The 14,266-nt window shown below is 39.1% G+C and overlaps 1 protein-coding gene and 1 pseudogene across 1 annotated transcript; both read right to left on the reverse strand.

Annotated features, from left to right (window-relative positions):
- Window positions 1-563: 563 nt before the first annotated feature.
- On the reverse strand, window positions 564-4,234 carry LOC128213580 (toll-like receptor 4). Its single transcript, XM_052919450.1, has 5 exons — window positions 4,225-4,234; window positions 2,146-2,325; window positions 1,544-1,768; window positions 825-1,034; window positions 564-697 (listed from the first exon to the last, which is right to left on the reverse strand). Exons 1-5 carry the CDS (start codon window positions 4,232-4,234, stop codon window positions 564-566), a joined length of 759 nt encoding a protein of 252 aa, XP_052775410.1.
- A 3,262-nt stretch (window positions 4,235-7,496) lies between these two features.
- Window positions 7,497-13,320, reverse strand: LOC128213586 (toll-like receptor 4; annotated as a pseudogene).
- Window positions 13,321-14,266: the final 946 nt, after the last annotated feature.

Below are 14,266 nucleotides of genomic sequence, written 5' to 3' on the forward strand. Positions count from 1 at the left end.
GTACTAAAACTGGGAACAAATAAACATTATTACAAATAAAAGCGACATGTATTAGCTTACCTTTTCTTTCAAATGATTTGAAAATGTCAAATATTTGAAGAAGATGAAGTGACATGCCAAAACAATCCGAGTGAGTCAAAAAAGATTTAGCCAAAAAAAGGTTTTTAAAATACAAATGTAACATGAATTAGCAAAATCTTCATAAAGTCAAAGGACTGAAAGCTTAGTTATGTAAGGATGCTATATTCAGCCCTATATTTTGTTAATTGTATAAAAATTGTTCAATATTGTTAAAGTCAAAACGGCAAGTAACTCTTTTCAAAAATATGTCTCTACATATAAACAGGTGTACTGTCAACTTCGTCCAGCTTTACCGTCAAATCATTCCAGAATGCCGGTTGTTCGTCTTCATTTTCGGGATAGTCGATTACCTCCGACACTCACAGATTCTTTTATGACCTTGGCAAAGACACAGATCAATTGGTTGTATTTAAAACCACAGTTATGCACATGCGTTTGTCCCGTTGGTTCATTTCTTCGTGTGCCATGTGAATCAGGACCTTTCACTCTGTGCTAAGACAACAATTTCTAGAGACTATGCAAAGCAACGTTCGACTGACGTGAAGTGCGTTTCCGATCACATTGCACAAGTTTTGCGCAGGAAGGATATCATCATCTTGCAGGAAAACTTTGTCGCCTTTTTTGCGAAGATTTGGGGCCAGATGTTCCATTAGAAACTTCTTGTCTTCTTCAAACGATGCAACGTAAATATGGTACTTGTATCCGAACATGAAAGGACCGCGGTGATCAAGTGACGTGTAAACTTTTCCTGGATTCAAATTTCTTCCAGCTCACGTAGAACCAATATCGTATTTTCCATCTGTTTCTATGTACTATAACAGCAACAATAATGTTCACCGCAATAGCAATAACCACACTAAGACCAATAATGGGGTGTGTATATGATGCGCAGACCTGTTCAAGATATTCTATCTGAGTGTTCAGCTGGTTTTTCTCAGAAATGTTAACACTGACTTTATAGTGGATTGTATTAATGCAATACGACACAAGTACAAGTACAATTTGGAACCGTTTTCCATATTGGAATGAATCCATTTCAGATAGTCTAAATTTTCAGACTTACACTCAATCGGGTTAGTCTAAGATCTATGATTAGCGCTTTCTTTTCTTGTTGATTAAGGATATTTATAAGGAAGATACTCTTTCGACAAGCCCTCTGATAATGTTTGAATCTGATTGAGGCTTAGGCCTAAATACTGAAGATGAGTTAGATCGGATAAATTTATTTCAAAATCCATCATGGTATTGTTACATAGATTCAAATACTGCAAATTAATTTTATTTTTAAACAAATCGGGTTTTATCAGTGATATCTTATTTTTTGAAAGGCCAAGTACTTCTAGTTCATGATTGTGTTCAAACAGCGGTTTCTTTGCAATTGAGACGGAAATGAAATTATTCGATAAATTCAGGTTCTTTACAGTTTTAAATCCCGTGAAAAAATGAAGTTTTATATGATCACAATAGTTTAAGCTCAAATCGATATTTTCAATAATTTCTAAGCCATGAACTGGTCCTTCCCAGCAGTATAACATGCACCCTGCCGCCCTAACAGTTTTAAGACTGTTGTTCTTGTGAACATAAAACTCATAGATAGGCAATGCCAATTTGCCGTAGCTTATGTCGTTTTTTATATGTTGCACGTAGAATATGTAAAACCTCATGTCAAATCTGCTACATGTTACATCTGCACGTTCAACAGATGGTAGTATTTGAAAAACTTTTTCATGTATTGATTTGAATTTGTTGAGTCGCAGTTGATATTTTCTTCAGATTCAAGTGAGCCAGATTTCCGCCATTTCTTCTGTAAGTTTGAGGTCGCAGCTAAGAGAATACGTATTTACTGAATTGTCAATAATAAGCTCATCCAAAACACCTTTTAAGCTTTTAAGACTGGTTGTAACATTCCTTATACCGAGCTCGGTTTTATATGAAAAATCCAACAGTTTCAGTCTGGATGTAAAGCTCGAAAAGGCATCGGAATGAATCGTTTTCAATCCACATTTAGAGATAGTCAGTCCCTCACATTGATGAGATTAGTTAGAGAGTTCTTTCTGATAATACCGATACAACAAAACTCATTCAATATCCATGTTGGGTCGACTTTCACCCCTGATATTTTGTGTGTTTTGAGGCTGGTCAGGTTTCGAAACACCTCCCCAAATGTAGCATTAGGAAGACTGTCGAGCCATAATTCTTCTAGGTTTGTCAGTCTGGCAATTGCCTTTTCCCGATACCCCTTCCCTTCATTGGAAGTCCCGGTCGTTTGATCAAAAAATAAGCTTTGCAATGATATCAAAGGAGAAATATATTTTCATCCGTTCCACCAGTAAATAGGGTCCGTGGATCAAGCCACACAACCGGCGCATTGGGCTTATAAACCTGTGGTCAGTGGCACGAGCCTCACATCTGGCGAATTGGGCTAATAAACTGGTGGTCAGTTGTTCGAGCAACACAGCCGGCGCATTAGGCTAAAAGACCGGTGGTCAGCGGTTCGAGCCACACAACCAGCGCATAAAGCTAATAAATCGGTTGGTCCCTGGCTCGAGCAACACAGTCGGCGCATACAGCTAATAAACTGGTGGTCAGTGGTTCGAGCCACACAGACGGCGCATTGGGCTAATAAATCGGTGATCCCTGGCTCGAGCAACACAACCGGCGCATTAAGTTAATAAACTGGTGGTCAGTGGTTCGAGCCACACAACCAGCGCATAAAGCTAATAAATCGGTTGGTCCCTGGCTCGAGCAACACAGTCGGCGCATACAGCTAATAAACTGGTGGTCAGTGGTTCGAGCCACACAGGCGGCGCATTGGGCTAATAAATCGGTGGTCAGTGATTCGAGCCACACAGCCGGCGCATTAGGTTAATAAACTGGTGGTCATTGGTACGAGCCTAACATCTGGCGAATTGGGCAAATAAACCGGTGGTCAGTGGTTCGAGCTACACAGCCGGTGCATTAGGTTAATAAACTGGTGGTCAGTGGTACGAGCCTCACATCTGGCGAATTGGGCTAATAAACCGGTGGTCAGTTGTTCGAGCCACACAGTCAGCGCACTGGATAATAAACCGGTGGTCCCTGGCTCGAGCAACACAACCGGCGCATAAAGCTAATAAACTGGTTGTCAGTGGTTCGAGCCACACAACCGGCGCATTAAGCTAATAAACTGGTTGTCAGTGGTTCGAGCCACACAACCGGCGCATAAAGCTAATTAACTGGTGTTCAGTGGTTCGACCCAATTAACCGGCGCATAAAGCTAATAAACCGGTGGTCCCAGGCTCGAGCAACACAACCGGCGCATAAAGCTAATAAACTGGTGGTCAGTGGTTCGAGCCACACAGTCAGCGCACTGGCTAATAAACCGGTGGTCCCAGGCTCGAGCAACACAACCGGCGCATAAAGCTAATAAACTGGTGGTCCCAGGCTCGAGCAACACAACCGGCGCATAAAGCTAATAAACCGATGGTCCCTGGCTCGAGCAAAACAACCGGCGCATAAAGCTAATAAACTGGTGTTCAGTGGTTCGAGCCACACAACCGGCGCGCATTAGGCTAATAAACTGGTGGTCAGTGGTTCGAGCGAAAAACCGGCACATAAGGTTAATAAACTGGTGGTCAGTGGTTCGAGCCAAACAACCGGCGCATTAGGCTAATAAACTGGTGGTCAGTGGTTCGAGCCACACAACCGGCGCATAAAGCTAATAAACTGGTGGTCAGTGGTTCGAGCCACACAACCGGCGCATTAGGCTAATAAACTGGTGGTCAGTGGTTCGAGCCACACAACCGGCGCATTAGGCTAATAAACTGGTTGTCAGTGGTTCGAGCCACACAACGGCGCATTAAGCTAATAAACTGGTGGTCAGTGGTTCGAGCCACACAACCGGCGCATTAAGCTAATAAACTGGTGGTCAGTGGTTCGAGCCACACAACCGGCGCATTAAGCTAATAAACTGGTTGTTAGTGGTTCGAGCAACACAACCGGCGCATAAAGCTAATGAACTGGTGGTCAGTGGTTCGAGCCACACAACCGGCGCATTAGGTTAATAAACCGGTTGTCTGTGGTTCGAGTCACACAACCGGCGCATAAAGCTAATAAACTGGTGGTCAGTGGTTCGAGCCACACAGCCTTATTGGGCAATTATACCTGTGGTCATTGGTTCGAGCCACACACCCGGTACATTGGGCTAATATACCTCTGGACAGTGGTTTGTGTCACACAGCCAGCGCATTTTAGTGCAGTTTTTAAGTTAAAATATGAACATCATTAGTATTTTGTTAGCCTTTGATAATTTACACCATGTAGAGACAGAGACAAGTGTTTTACCAAAATGTTTAATGCAGATTGTTCAATCACATGAAAATATTTGCAATAAGTGTGTGTTTTTAACGTATTACGATACAATTTTCTTAAAAAATATCCAAATACGAATATAACACTACAACTACAATGCATTGAAGTCCTCAAATAGTTCCATTGAAATGTTTATATATTATGTTTGTTAAAATAGTCCAATCTGTTCATTGCATAATCAAGGGAGATAAATCTGTCAAATTTAACCTTATCTTCACGCGTTTAAAATGCATCAACATCTCAAAATCTGACATAACAATTGATACAATATTCTGATTCACAGTCAATCAATAATTATTTTCCACGTTTTAGTTATCGAAACAGCAAAATAAAGCTAGTGTGTATATGAAAGCCCCAAACACGATCTTCTGATGTTTTATATGCAGAGTATATTTGTATTTAATAGTTATTTTATTTCATTATTGATATATTCTGAGAGAAAAACGGGTGATTAAACACATTTGTGTTAATCACGTCAATTACACAAAAATATTGCAAATGTTTTTTTTTTTATTGTCTTTTCAAAACCTTTTTCGTTATTTTTTTACATTAATATTAAATTTCAACACATTTTCCACAATAAAATATCTCTCTAGCAAGTTTCTTAACCGTATGTGTTCATGAATATTTCAAATACATCTTACAGAAGATATGTGACGGCGTTGACGGAAAACAAAAGAATAAGGAACATAATGAAAAGAGATTCCATTAAAATAGAATGTGAAAATACGCTAGTAGAAATATCATTAACAAGACCTGTAACAGAGACAGCGCGCTCAACTATTACGCCGCTTTTCTGTGTATGGATTGAAAAGTTTTGGCGAAACATGCATGGATCACTGTTAGATTAGATTTCAATGCAATACATGATGTGCTGAGATATTTACATTAATTGAATAAGAAATTATTTGAGGTGGTACGCAAACTTAAATGTAAATTCTAAGTAGAAAAAGGGGCATTATTCTGTCAAAATGCTTGACACAGTGACCTCCACCTGTGTACAGGTTTGGGGCATGATGGTGAACAAGAGTGGGAAGTTTCAAAGCCAGTTGCCTATGGACTTTGAAAATATTTGAGGTGGTACGCAAACTTTAATGTAAATTCTAAGTGGAAAAGGGGCATAATTTTGTCAAAATGTTTGATGGAGTTACCTCCTCCTGCATACAGGTTGGGGGCATGATAGTGAACAAGCGTGCAAAGTTTCAAAGCCAGATGTTCATGGCCTTTGAAAATATTTGAGATGGTACGCAAACTTTAACGTAAATTCTAAGTTGTAAAATGGGCATAATTTTGTCAAAATGCTTGATAGAGTTACCTCCTCCTGTGTACAGTTTGGGGGCATGATGGTGAACGAGCATGCAAAGTTTTTATGCCAGATTTCAATGGACTTTCAAAATATTTGAAGTGGTACGCAAACTTAAACGTAAATTCTAAGAAGAAAAAGGGGCATAATTTTATCAAAATGCTTGATAGAGTTACCTCCTCCTGTGTATAGGATGGGGACATGATGGTGAACAAGCGTACAAAGGTTTAAAGCCAGATGTCAATGGACTTTGAAAATATTTAAGATGGTACGCCAACTTTAACGTAAATTCTAAGATGTAAAAGGGGCATAATTTTGTCAAAATGCTTGATAGATTTAACTTTGACAGACCGCCGGACCACAGGATGCAGACGGCATTCACTAGCTTTCCGCTAATCAACATTGAAGAAGATCAATCCAATAAAAATCTTTCTTGAACTGATGTTACAGAGGTCCAATGTCTTCAGCTGGACATCTTCATTTAATGGAGACTTGTATTACGATCATTGTCAAATTATGCAAATCTTTGAAGACACGTCTAGACTATCAGTCCGTTTTAGCGGTTTGCAATAGCGTGAATTTCTCTCTGACAACAATCTACGTTCACTTACATTCGAGTTTACGCTGGCGGTATTACAGTAATAAGGTAAATCATTTGACTTTTAAATTGTTATGTGTTAGAATCGCGAACAACGCAGGTAAAGCTCTTATGGTATTCTCATCCCTCGATTTATAAAGTACCCCTGTGTTAAATAGTATCACATGAATTGAACTTGTCGCCATTTATTCTTTATTCTAAAAGTCCGTGGCAATTTTAATATCATCAAGATTTAATACCACTACCTCTTGACTCACGGGTTGAAATAGTAGAAACTATCAACTGGGGACAGTGCAGTTATTTTATATAGCATATATATCATCATTGCCTCCTAAATTGCCAGGATTACGCACTTAGTCATCCAGGTAAATGATAAGTGACAATGAAACTGCAGACATACTACGGACAAATTCGAAATACTACCCCATCAACCATAAACACATTAATTTTCAGAGGACAATTACATTAATATGACATACACTAGTCATGCACTAGTATATTTCGTGACGGTTAAGAAATGAGATCATAAATAACCAAATGATACCACACAGAGCCAAATTATACATTTAAACTTAAACCGTTCAAATTTATGTTTTAGAAACTACCCATTTGTTGCCGCTGAAATTAACTCAATAAAAATGAAGCTAGAATTTTTGCTCTTTCAAAATCTATTAAAAATGCTTATTGCGGTCACGAACATTTTTTATATATGCATTGCACATAATCTGAAGAAAAAAATGCTTGTATTGAGGATTAACAATAATCAACACTCAATAATAAAAAGATCAAATGGCCATTTTAATGCCAATAATTTTCAATATAAAGATCTAAAGTAACTTTATTCACTTTTTTGGATACGCTTTTTACCGTTTATATAGAAAACAAAAAAGACAATATGTACAAATACACAGTTGAAATAATGCAATGCATAATATATATTAGCAGCTAATTGTATTCAAATTGGAATGGTTTTCAACAGGTCGACCTTAGTCTAGTTTGCACATTGAGATGATCCAATGGTAACTAGCTATTATTGGATATATATTGATATACACTTTTGCTAACTTTTTCCAAATCAAAACATAATCAGTATTACACAATTATTTGCTTTAAGTCCTCACGGCAAGTAACTCTTCAAAAATTCAAAGTTCAAAAAATATGTCTCTACATATAAACAGGTGTATTGTCAACCTCGTCCAGCTTTACCGTCAAATCATTCCAGAATGCCGGTTGATCGTCTTCATTTTCAGGATAGTCGATTACCTCCGAAACACATAGTTCCTTTAATGACCTTGGCAAAGACACTGACCAGTTAGTTGTATTTAAAACCACAGTCATGCACATGCGTTTTCCCCGTTGGTTCCTTTCTTCGTGTGCCATGTGAATCAGGACCTTCCACTCCACTGTGCTAAGACAGCTATTTCTAGAGACTACGCAAAGCAACGTTCGACTGACGTGAAGTGCGTTTCCGATCACATTGCACAAGTTTTGCCCAGGAAGGATATCATCATCTTGCAGGAAAAGTTTGTAGCCTTTTTTGCGAAGATTTGGGGCAAGATGATTCATAAGAAACTCCTTGTCTTCTTCAAACGATGCAACGTAAACATGGTACTTGTAACCGAACATGAAAGGACCGCGGTGATCAAGTGACGTATAACCTTTTCTGGATTCCGCTTTGTTCCAGCTCACGTAGAACCAATATCGAATTCTCCATCTGAATCTATGTACAATGACAGCAACAATAATGTTCACAGCATTAGCAATAACCACACTAAGACCAATAATGAGATGTGTATATGATGCGCAAACCTTTTCAAGATATTTTATCTGAGTGTTCAACTGGTTTTTCACAGTAATGTTTACACTATCTTTAGAATGGATTGTATTAATGCAATACGACACACGTACATACAGTTTGGAACCGTTGTCCATATTGGAATGAATCCATTTCAGAAAGTCTAGATTTTCACACTTACACTCAATCGGGTTATGTCTAAGATCTATTGTTAGAGTTTTATTTTCTTGTCGGCTAAGGATATTAGGAAGATACTCTTTCCACAAGCCCTCTGATAATGTAAGAATATGATTGTTGCTGAGGCCTAAATACTCAAGTTTTGCTAGATGGGATATATTTATTTCAAAATCCATCATGTTATTGTTGCAAAGACTCAAATACTTCAAATTGAATTGATTTTTAAACAAACCGGGTTTGATCAAAGATATCTTATTGTTTGAAAGGTCAAGTACTTCTATTTCATGATTGTGTTCAAAAAGCGTTTTATTTGCAATTGAGACGGAAATGAAATTATTCGATAAATTCAGGTACTTTGCAGTTTTAAATCCCTTAAAAAAATCAAGTTTGACATGATCACAAAAGTTTAAGCTCAAATCGATATTTTCAATGATTTCTACGCCATGAATTGGTCCTTCCCAGCAGTATAACATGCACCCTGCCGCCCTAACAGTTTTAAGACTGTTGTTCTTGTGAACATAAAACTCATAGAGAGGCAATGCCAATTTGCTGTAGTTTATGTCGATTTCTTCCATTTTTGGTGGTAAAAGTCCGGTACATGCAGCGGGTGGAACATGATAAGAACTCTTGGGGCAACGATCGTCATTGCTGAGCAAATTGCGACTCTTATAAACAGAGTTTAAAGCATCCGTCATTCTGCTCTCGGCTCTAAAGAACATATCATGCATGTACTGTTTGTATTTGGTCTTCTCGTTGTCACCAAACGCATGTTTTTGTTTACCTATGTGCTTCCAAAAGCTGAAATCTTTATCGAAAAAATTGTATGATAAATCGAGGCGTGTCAAGTTTTTCATGTATTGCGCGTAGAATATGTAAAACTCCATGTCAAATCTGTTACAAGATAAATCTGCTCTTTCTATAGAAAGTTCGAGGTCGCAGCTAAGAGAATACGTATTTACTGAATTGTCAATAATAAGCTCATCCAAAACACCTTTTAAGCTTATAAGACTGGTAGTAACATTCCTTATACCGAGCTCGGTATTATATGAAAAATCCAACAGTTTCAGTCTGGATGTAAAGCTCGAAAGGGCATCGGAATGAATCGTTTTCAATCCACATTTAGAGATAGTCAGTCCCTCACATTGATGAGATTAGTTAGAGAGTTCTTTCTGATAATACCGATACAACAAAACTCATTCAATATCCATGATGGGTCGACTTTCACCCCTGATATTTTGAGTGTTTTGAGGCTGGTCAGGTTTCGAAACACCTCCCCAAATGTAGCATTAGGAAGACTGTCGAGCCATAATTCTTCTAGGTTTGTCAGTCTGGCAATTGCCTTTTCCGGATACCCCTTCCCTTCATTGAAAGTCCCGGTCGTTTGATCAAAGAATAAGCTTTGCAATGATATCAAAGGAGAAATATATTTTCATCCGTTCCACCAGTAAATAGGGTCCGTGGATCAAGCCACACAACCGGCGCATTGGGCTAATAAACCTGTGGTCAGTGGTACGAGCCTCACATCTGGCGAATTGGGCTAATAAACTGGTGGTCAGTTGTGCGAGCAACACAGCCGGCGCATTAGGCTAAAAGACCGGTGGTCAGCGGTTCGAGCCACACAGCCGGCGCATTAAGCTAATATACGGTGGTCATTGGGTCGAGCAACACAACCGGCGCATAAAGCTAATAAACCGGTGGTCCGTGGCTCGAGCAACACAGCCGGCGCATTAAGCTAATAAACTGGTGGTCAGTGGTTCGAGCCACACAGCCGGCGCATTAGGCTAATAAACCGGTGGTCAGTGGTTCGAGCCACACAGCCGGCGCATTAGGCTAATAAACAGGTGGTCATTGGTACGAGCCTCACATCTGGCGAATTGGGCTAATAAACCGGTGGTCAGTTGTTCGAGCCACACAGTCAGCGCACTGGCTAATAAACCGGTGGTCCCTGGGTCAAGCAACACAACCGGCGCATAAAGCTAATAAACTGGTTGTCAGTGGTTCGACCCAAACAACCGGCGCAAAAAGCTAATAAGCCGGTGGTCCCAGGCTCGAGCAACACAACCGGCGCATAAAGCTAATAAACTGGTTGTCAGTGGTTCGACCCAAACAACCGGCGCAAAAAGCTAATAAACCGGTGGTCCCAGGCTCGAGCAACACAACCGGCGCATAAAGCTAATAAACTGGTGGTCAGTGGTTCGAGCCACACAACCGGCGCATAAAGCTAATAAACCGGTGGTCCCAGGCTCGAGCAACACAACCGGCGCATAAAGCTAATAAACCGGTGGTCCCTGGCTCGAGCAAAACAACCGGCGCATAAAGCTAATAAACTGGTGGTCAGTGGTTCGAGCCACACAACCGGCGCATTAGGCTAATAAACTGGTGGTCAGTGGCTCGAGCGAAAAACCGGCACATTAGGTTAATAAACTGGTGGTCAGTGGTTCGAGCCAAACAACCGGCGCATAAAGCTAAAAAAACTGGTGGTCAGTGGTTCGAGCCACACAACCGGCGCATTGGGCTAATAAACTGGTGGTCAGTGGTTCGAGCCACACAACCGGCGCATTAGGCTAATAAACTGGTGGTCAGTGGTTCGAGCCACACAACCGGCGCATTAGGCTAATAAACTGGTGGTCAGTGGTTCGAGCCACACAACCGGCGCATAAAGCTAATAAACTGGTGGTCAGTGGTTCGAGCCACACAACCGGCGCATAAAGCTAATAAACCGGTGGTCAGTGGTTCGAGCCACACAACCGGCGCATAAAGCTAATAAACCGTTGGTCAGTGGTTCGAGCAACACAACCGGCGCATAAAGCTAATAAACTGGTGGTCAGTGGTTCGAGCCACACAACCGGCGCATTAGGCTAATAAACTGGTTGTTAGTGGTTCGAGCAACACAACCGGCGCATAAAGCTAATAAACTGGTTGTCAGTGGTTCGAGCAACACAACCGGCGTATAAAGCTAATGAACTGGTTGTCAGTGGTTCGAGCCACACAACCGGCGCATTAGGTTAATAAACCGGTTGTCTGTGGTTCGAGGCACACAACCGGCGCATAAAGCTAATAAACTGGTGGTCAGTGGTTCGAGCCACACAGCCTTATTGGGCAATTATACCTGTGGTCAGTGGTTCGAGCCACACACCCGGTACATTGGGCTAATATACCTCTGGACAGTGGTTTGAGCCACACAGCCAGCGCATTTTAGTGCAGTTTTTAAGTTAAAATATGAACATCAATAGTATTTTTTTAGCCTTTGATAATTTACACCATGCAGAGACAGAGACAAGTGTTTTACCAAAATGTTTAATGCAGATTGTTCAATCACATGAAAATATTTGCAATAAGTGTGTGTTTTTAACGTATTACGATACAATTTTCTTAAAATATATCCAAACGAATATAACACTACAACTACAATGCATTGAAGTCCTCAAATAGTTCCATTGAAATGTTTATATATTTTGTTTGTTAAAATAGTCCAATCTGTTCATTGCATAATCAAGGGAGATAAATCTGTCAAATCCAACCTTATCTTCACGCGTTTAAAATGCATCAACATCTCAAAATCTGACATAACAATTGATACAATATTCTGATTCACAGTCAATCAATAATTATTTTCCACGTTTTAGTTATCGAAACAGCAAAATAAAGCTAGTGTTTATATAAAAGCCCCAAACACGATATTCTGACGTTTTATATGCAGAGTATATTTGTATTTAATAGTTATTTTATTTCATTATTGATATATTCTGAGAGAAAAACGGGTGATTAAACACATTTGTGTTAATCACGTCAATTACACAAACATATTGCAAATGTTTTTTTTTATTGTCTTTCCAAAACCTTTTTCGTTACTTTTTTACATTAATATTAAATTTCAACACATTTTCCACAATAAAATATCTCTCTAGCAAGTTTCTTAACCGTATGTGTTCATGAATATTTCAAATACATCTTACAGAAGATATGTGACGGCGTTGACGGAAAACAAAATAATAAGGAAAATAATGAAAAGAGATTCCATTAAAATAGAATGTGAAAATACGCTAGTAGAAATATCATTAACAAGACCTGTAACAGAGACAGCGCTCTCAACTATTACGCCGCTTTTCGGTGTATGGATTGAAAAGTTTTGGCGAAACATGCATGGATCACTGTTAGATTAGATTTCAATGCAATACATGATGTGCTGAGATATTTACATGAATTGAATAGGAAATTATTTGAGGTGGTACGCAAACTTAAATGTAAATTCTAAGTAGAAAAAGGGGCATTATTCTGTCAAAATGCTTGACCCAGTGACCTCCACCTGTGTACAGGTTTGGGGCATGATGGTGAACAAGAGTGCGAAGTTTCAAAGCCAGTTGTCTATGGACTTTGAAAATATTTGAGGTGGTACGCAAACTTTAACGTAAATTCTAAGTGGAAAAGGGGCATAATTTTGTCAAAATGTTTGATAGAGTTACCTCCTCCTGCATACAGGTTGGGGGCATGATAGTGAACAAGCGTGCAAAGTTTCAAAGCCGGATGTTCATGGCCTTTGAAAATATTTGAGATGGTACGCAAACTTTAACGTAAATTCTAAGTTGTAAAATGGGCATAATTTTGTCAAAATGCTTGATAGAGTTACCTCCTCCTGTGTACAGTTTGGGGGCATGATGGTGAACGAGCGTACAAAAGTTTAAAGCCAGATGTCAATGGACTTTTAAAATATTTGAGGTGGTACGCACACTTTAACGTAAATTCTAAGTGGAAAAGGGGCATAATTTTGTCAAAATGCTTGATAGAGTAACCTCCTCCTTCATACAGGTTGGGGCATGATAGTAAACAAGCGTGCGAAGTTTCAAAGCCAGATGTCAATGGACTTTGAAAATATTTAAGATGGTACGCCAACTTTAACGTAAATTCTAAGATGTAAAAGGGGCATAATTTTGTCAAAATGCTTGATAGATTTAACTTTGACAGACCACCGGACCACAGGATGCAGACGGCATTCACCAGCTTCCCGCTAATCACCATTGAAGAAGATCAATCCAATAAAAATCTTTCTTGAACTGATGTTACAGAGGTCCAATGTCTTCAGCTGGACATCTTCATTTAATGGAGACTTGTATTACGATCATTGTCAAATTATGCAAATCTTTGAAGACACGTCTAGACTATCAGTCCGTTTTAGCGGTTTGCAATAGCGTGAATTTCTCTCTGACAACAATCTACGTTCACTTACATTCGAGTTTACGCTGGCGGTATTACAGTAATAAGGTAAATCATTTGACTTTTAAATTGTTATGTGTTAGAATCGCGAACAACGCAGGTAAAGCTCTTATGGTATTCTCATCCCTCGACTTATAAAGTACCCCTGTGTTAAATAGTATCACATGAATTGAACTTGTCGCCATTTATTCTTTATTCTAAAAGTCCGTGGCAATTTTAATATCATCAAGATTTAATACCACTACCTCTTGACTCACGGGTTGAAATAGTAGAAACTATCAACTGGGGACAGTGCAGTTATTTTATATAGCATATATATCATCATTGCCTCCTAAATTGCCAGGATTACGCACTAAGTCATCCAGGTAAATGATAAGTGACAATGAAACTGCAGACATACTACGGACAAATTCGAAATACTACCTCATCAACCATAAACACATTAATTTTCAGAGGACAATTACATTAATATGACATACACTAGTCATGCACTAGTATATTTCGTGACGGTTAAGAAATGAGATCATAAATAACCAAATGATACCACACAGAGCCAAATTATACCTTAAAACTTAAACCGTACAAATATATGTTTTAGAAACTACCCATTTGTTGCCGCTGAAATTAACTCAATAAAAATGAAGCTAGAATTTTTGCTCTTTCAAAATCTATTAAAAATGCTTATTACGGTCACGAACATTTGTTATATATGCATTGCACATAATCTGAAGGAAAAAATACTTGTATTGAG

This window comes from Mya arenaria, chromosome 2 (genome assembly GCF_026914265.1).
Source record: "Mya arenaria isolate MELC-2E11 chromosome 2, ASM2691426v1".
NCBI classification, from domain to species: Eukaryota; Metazoa; Mollusca; class Bivalvia; order Myida; family Myidae; genus Mya; species Mya arenaria.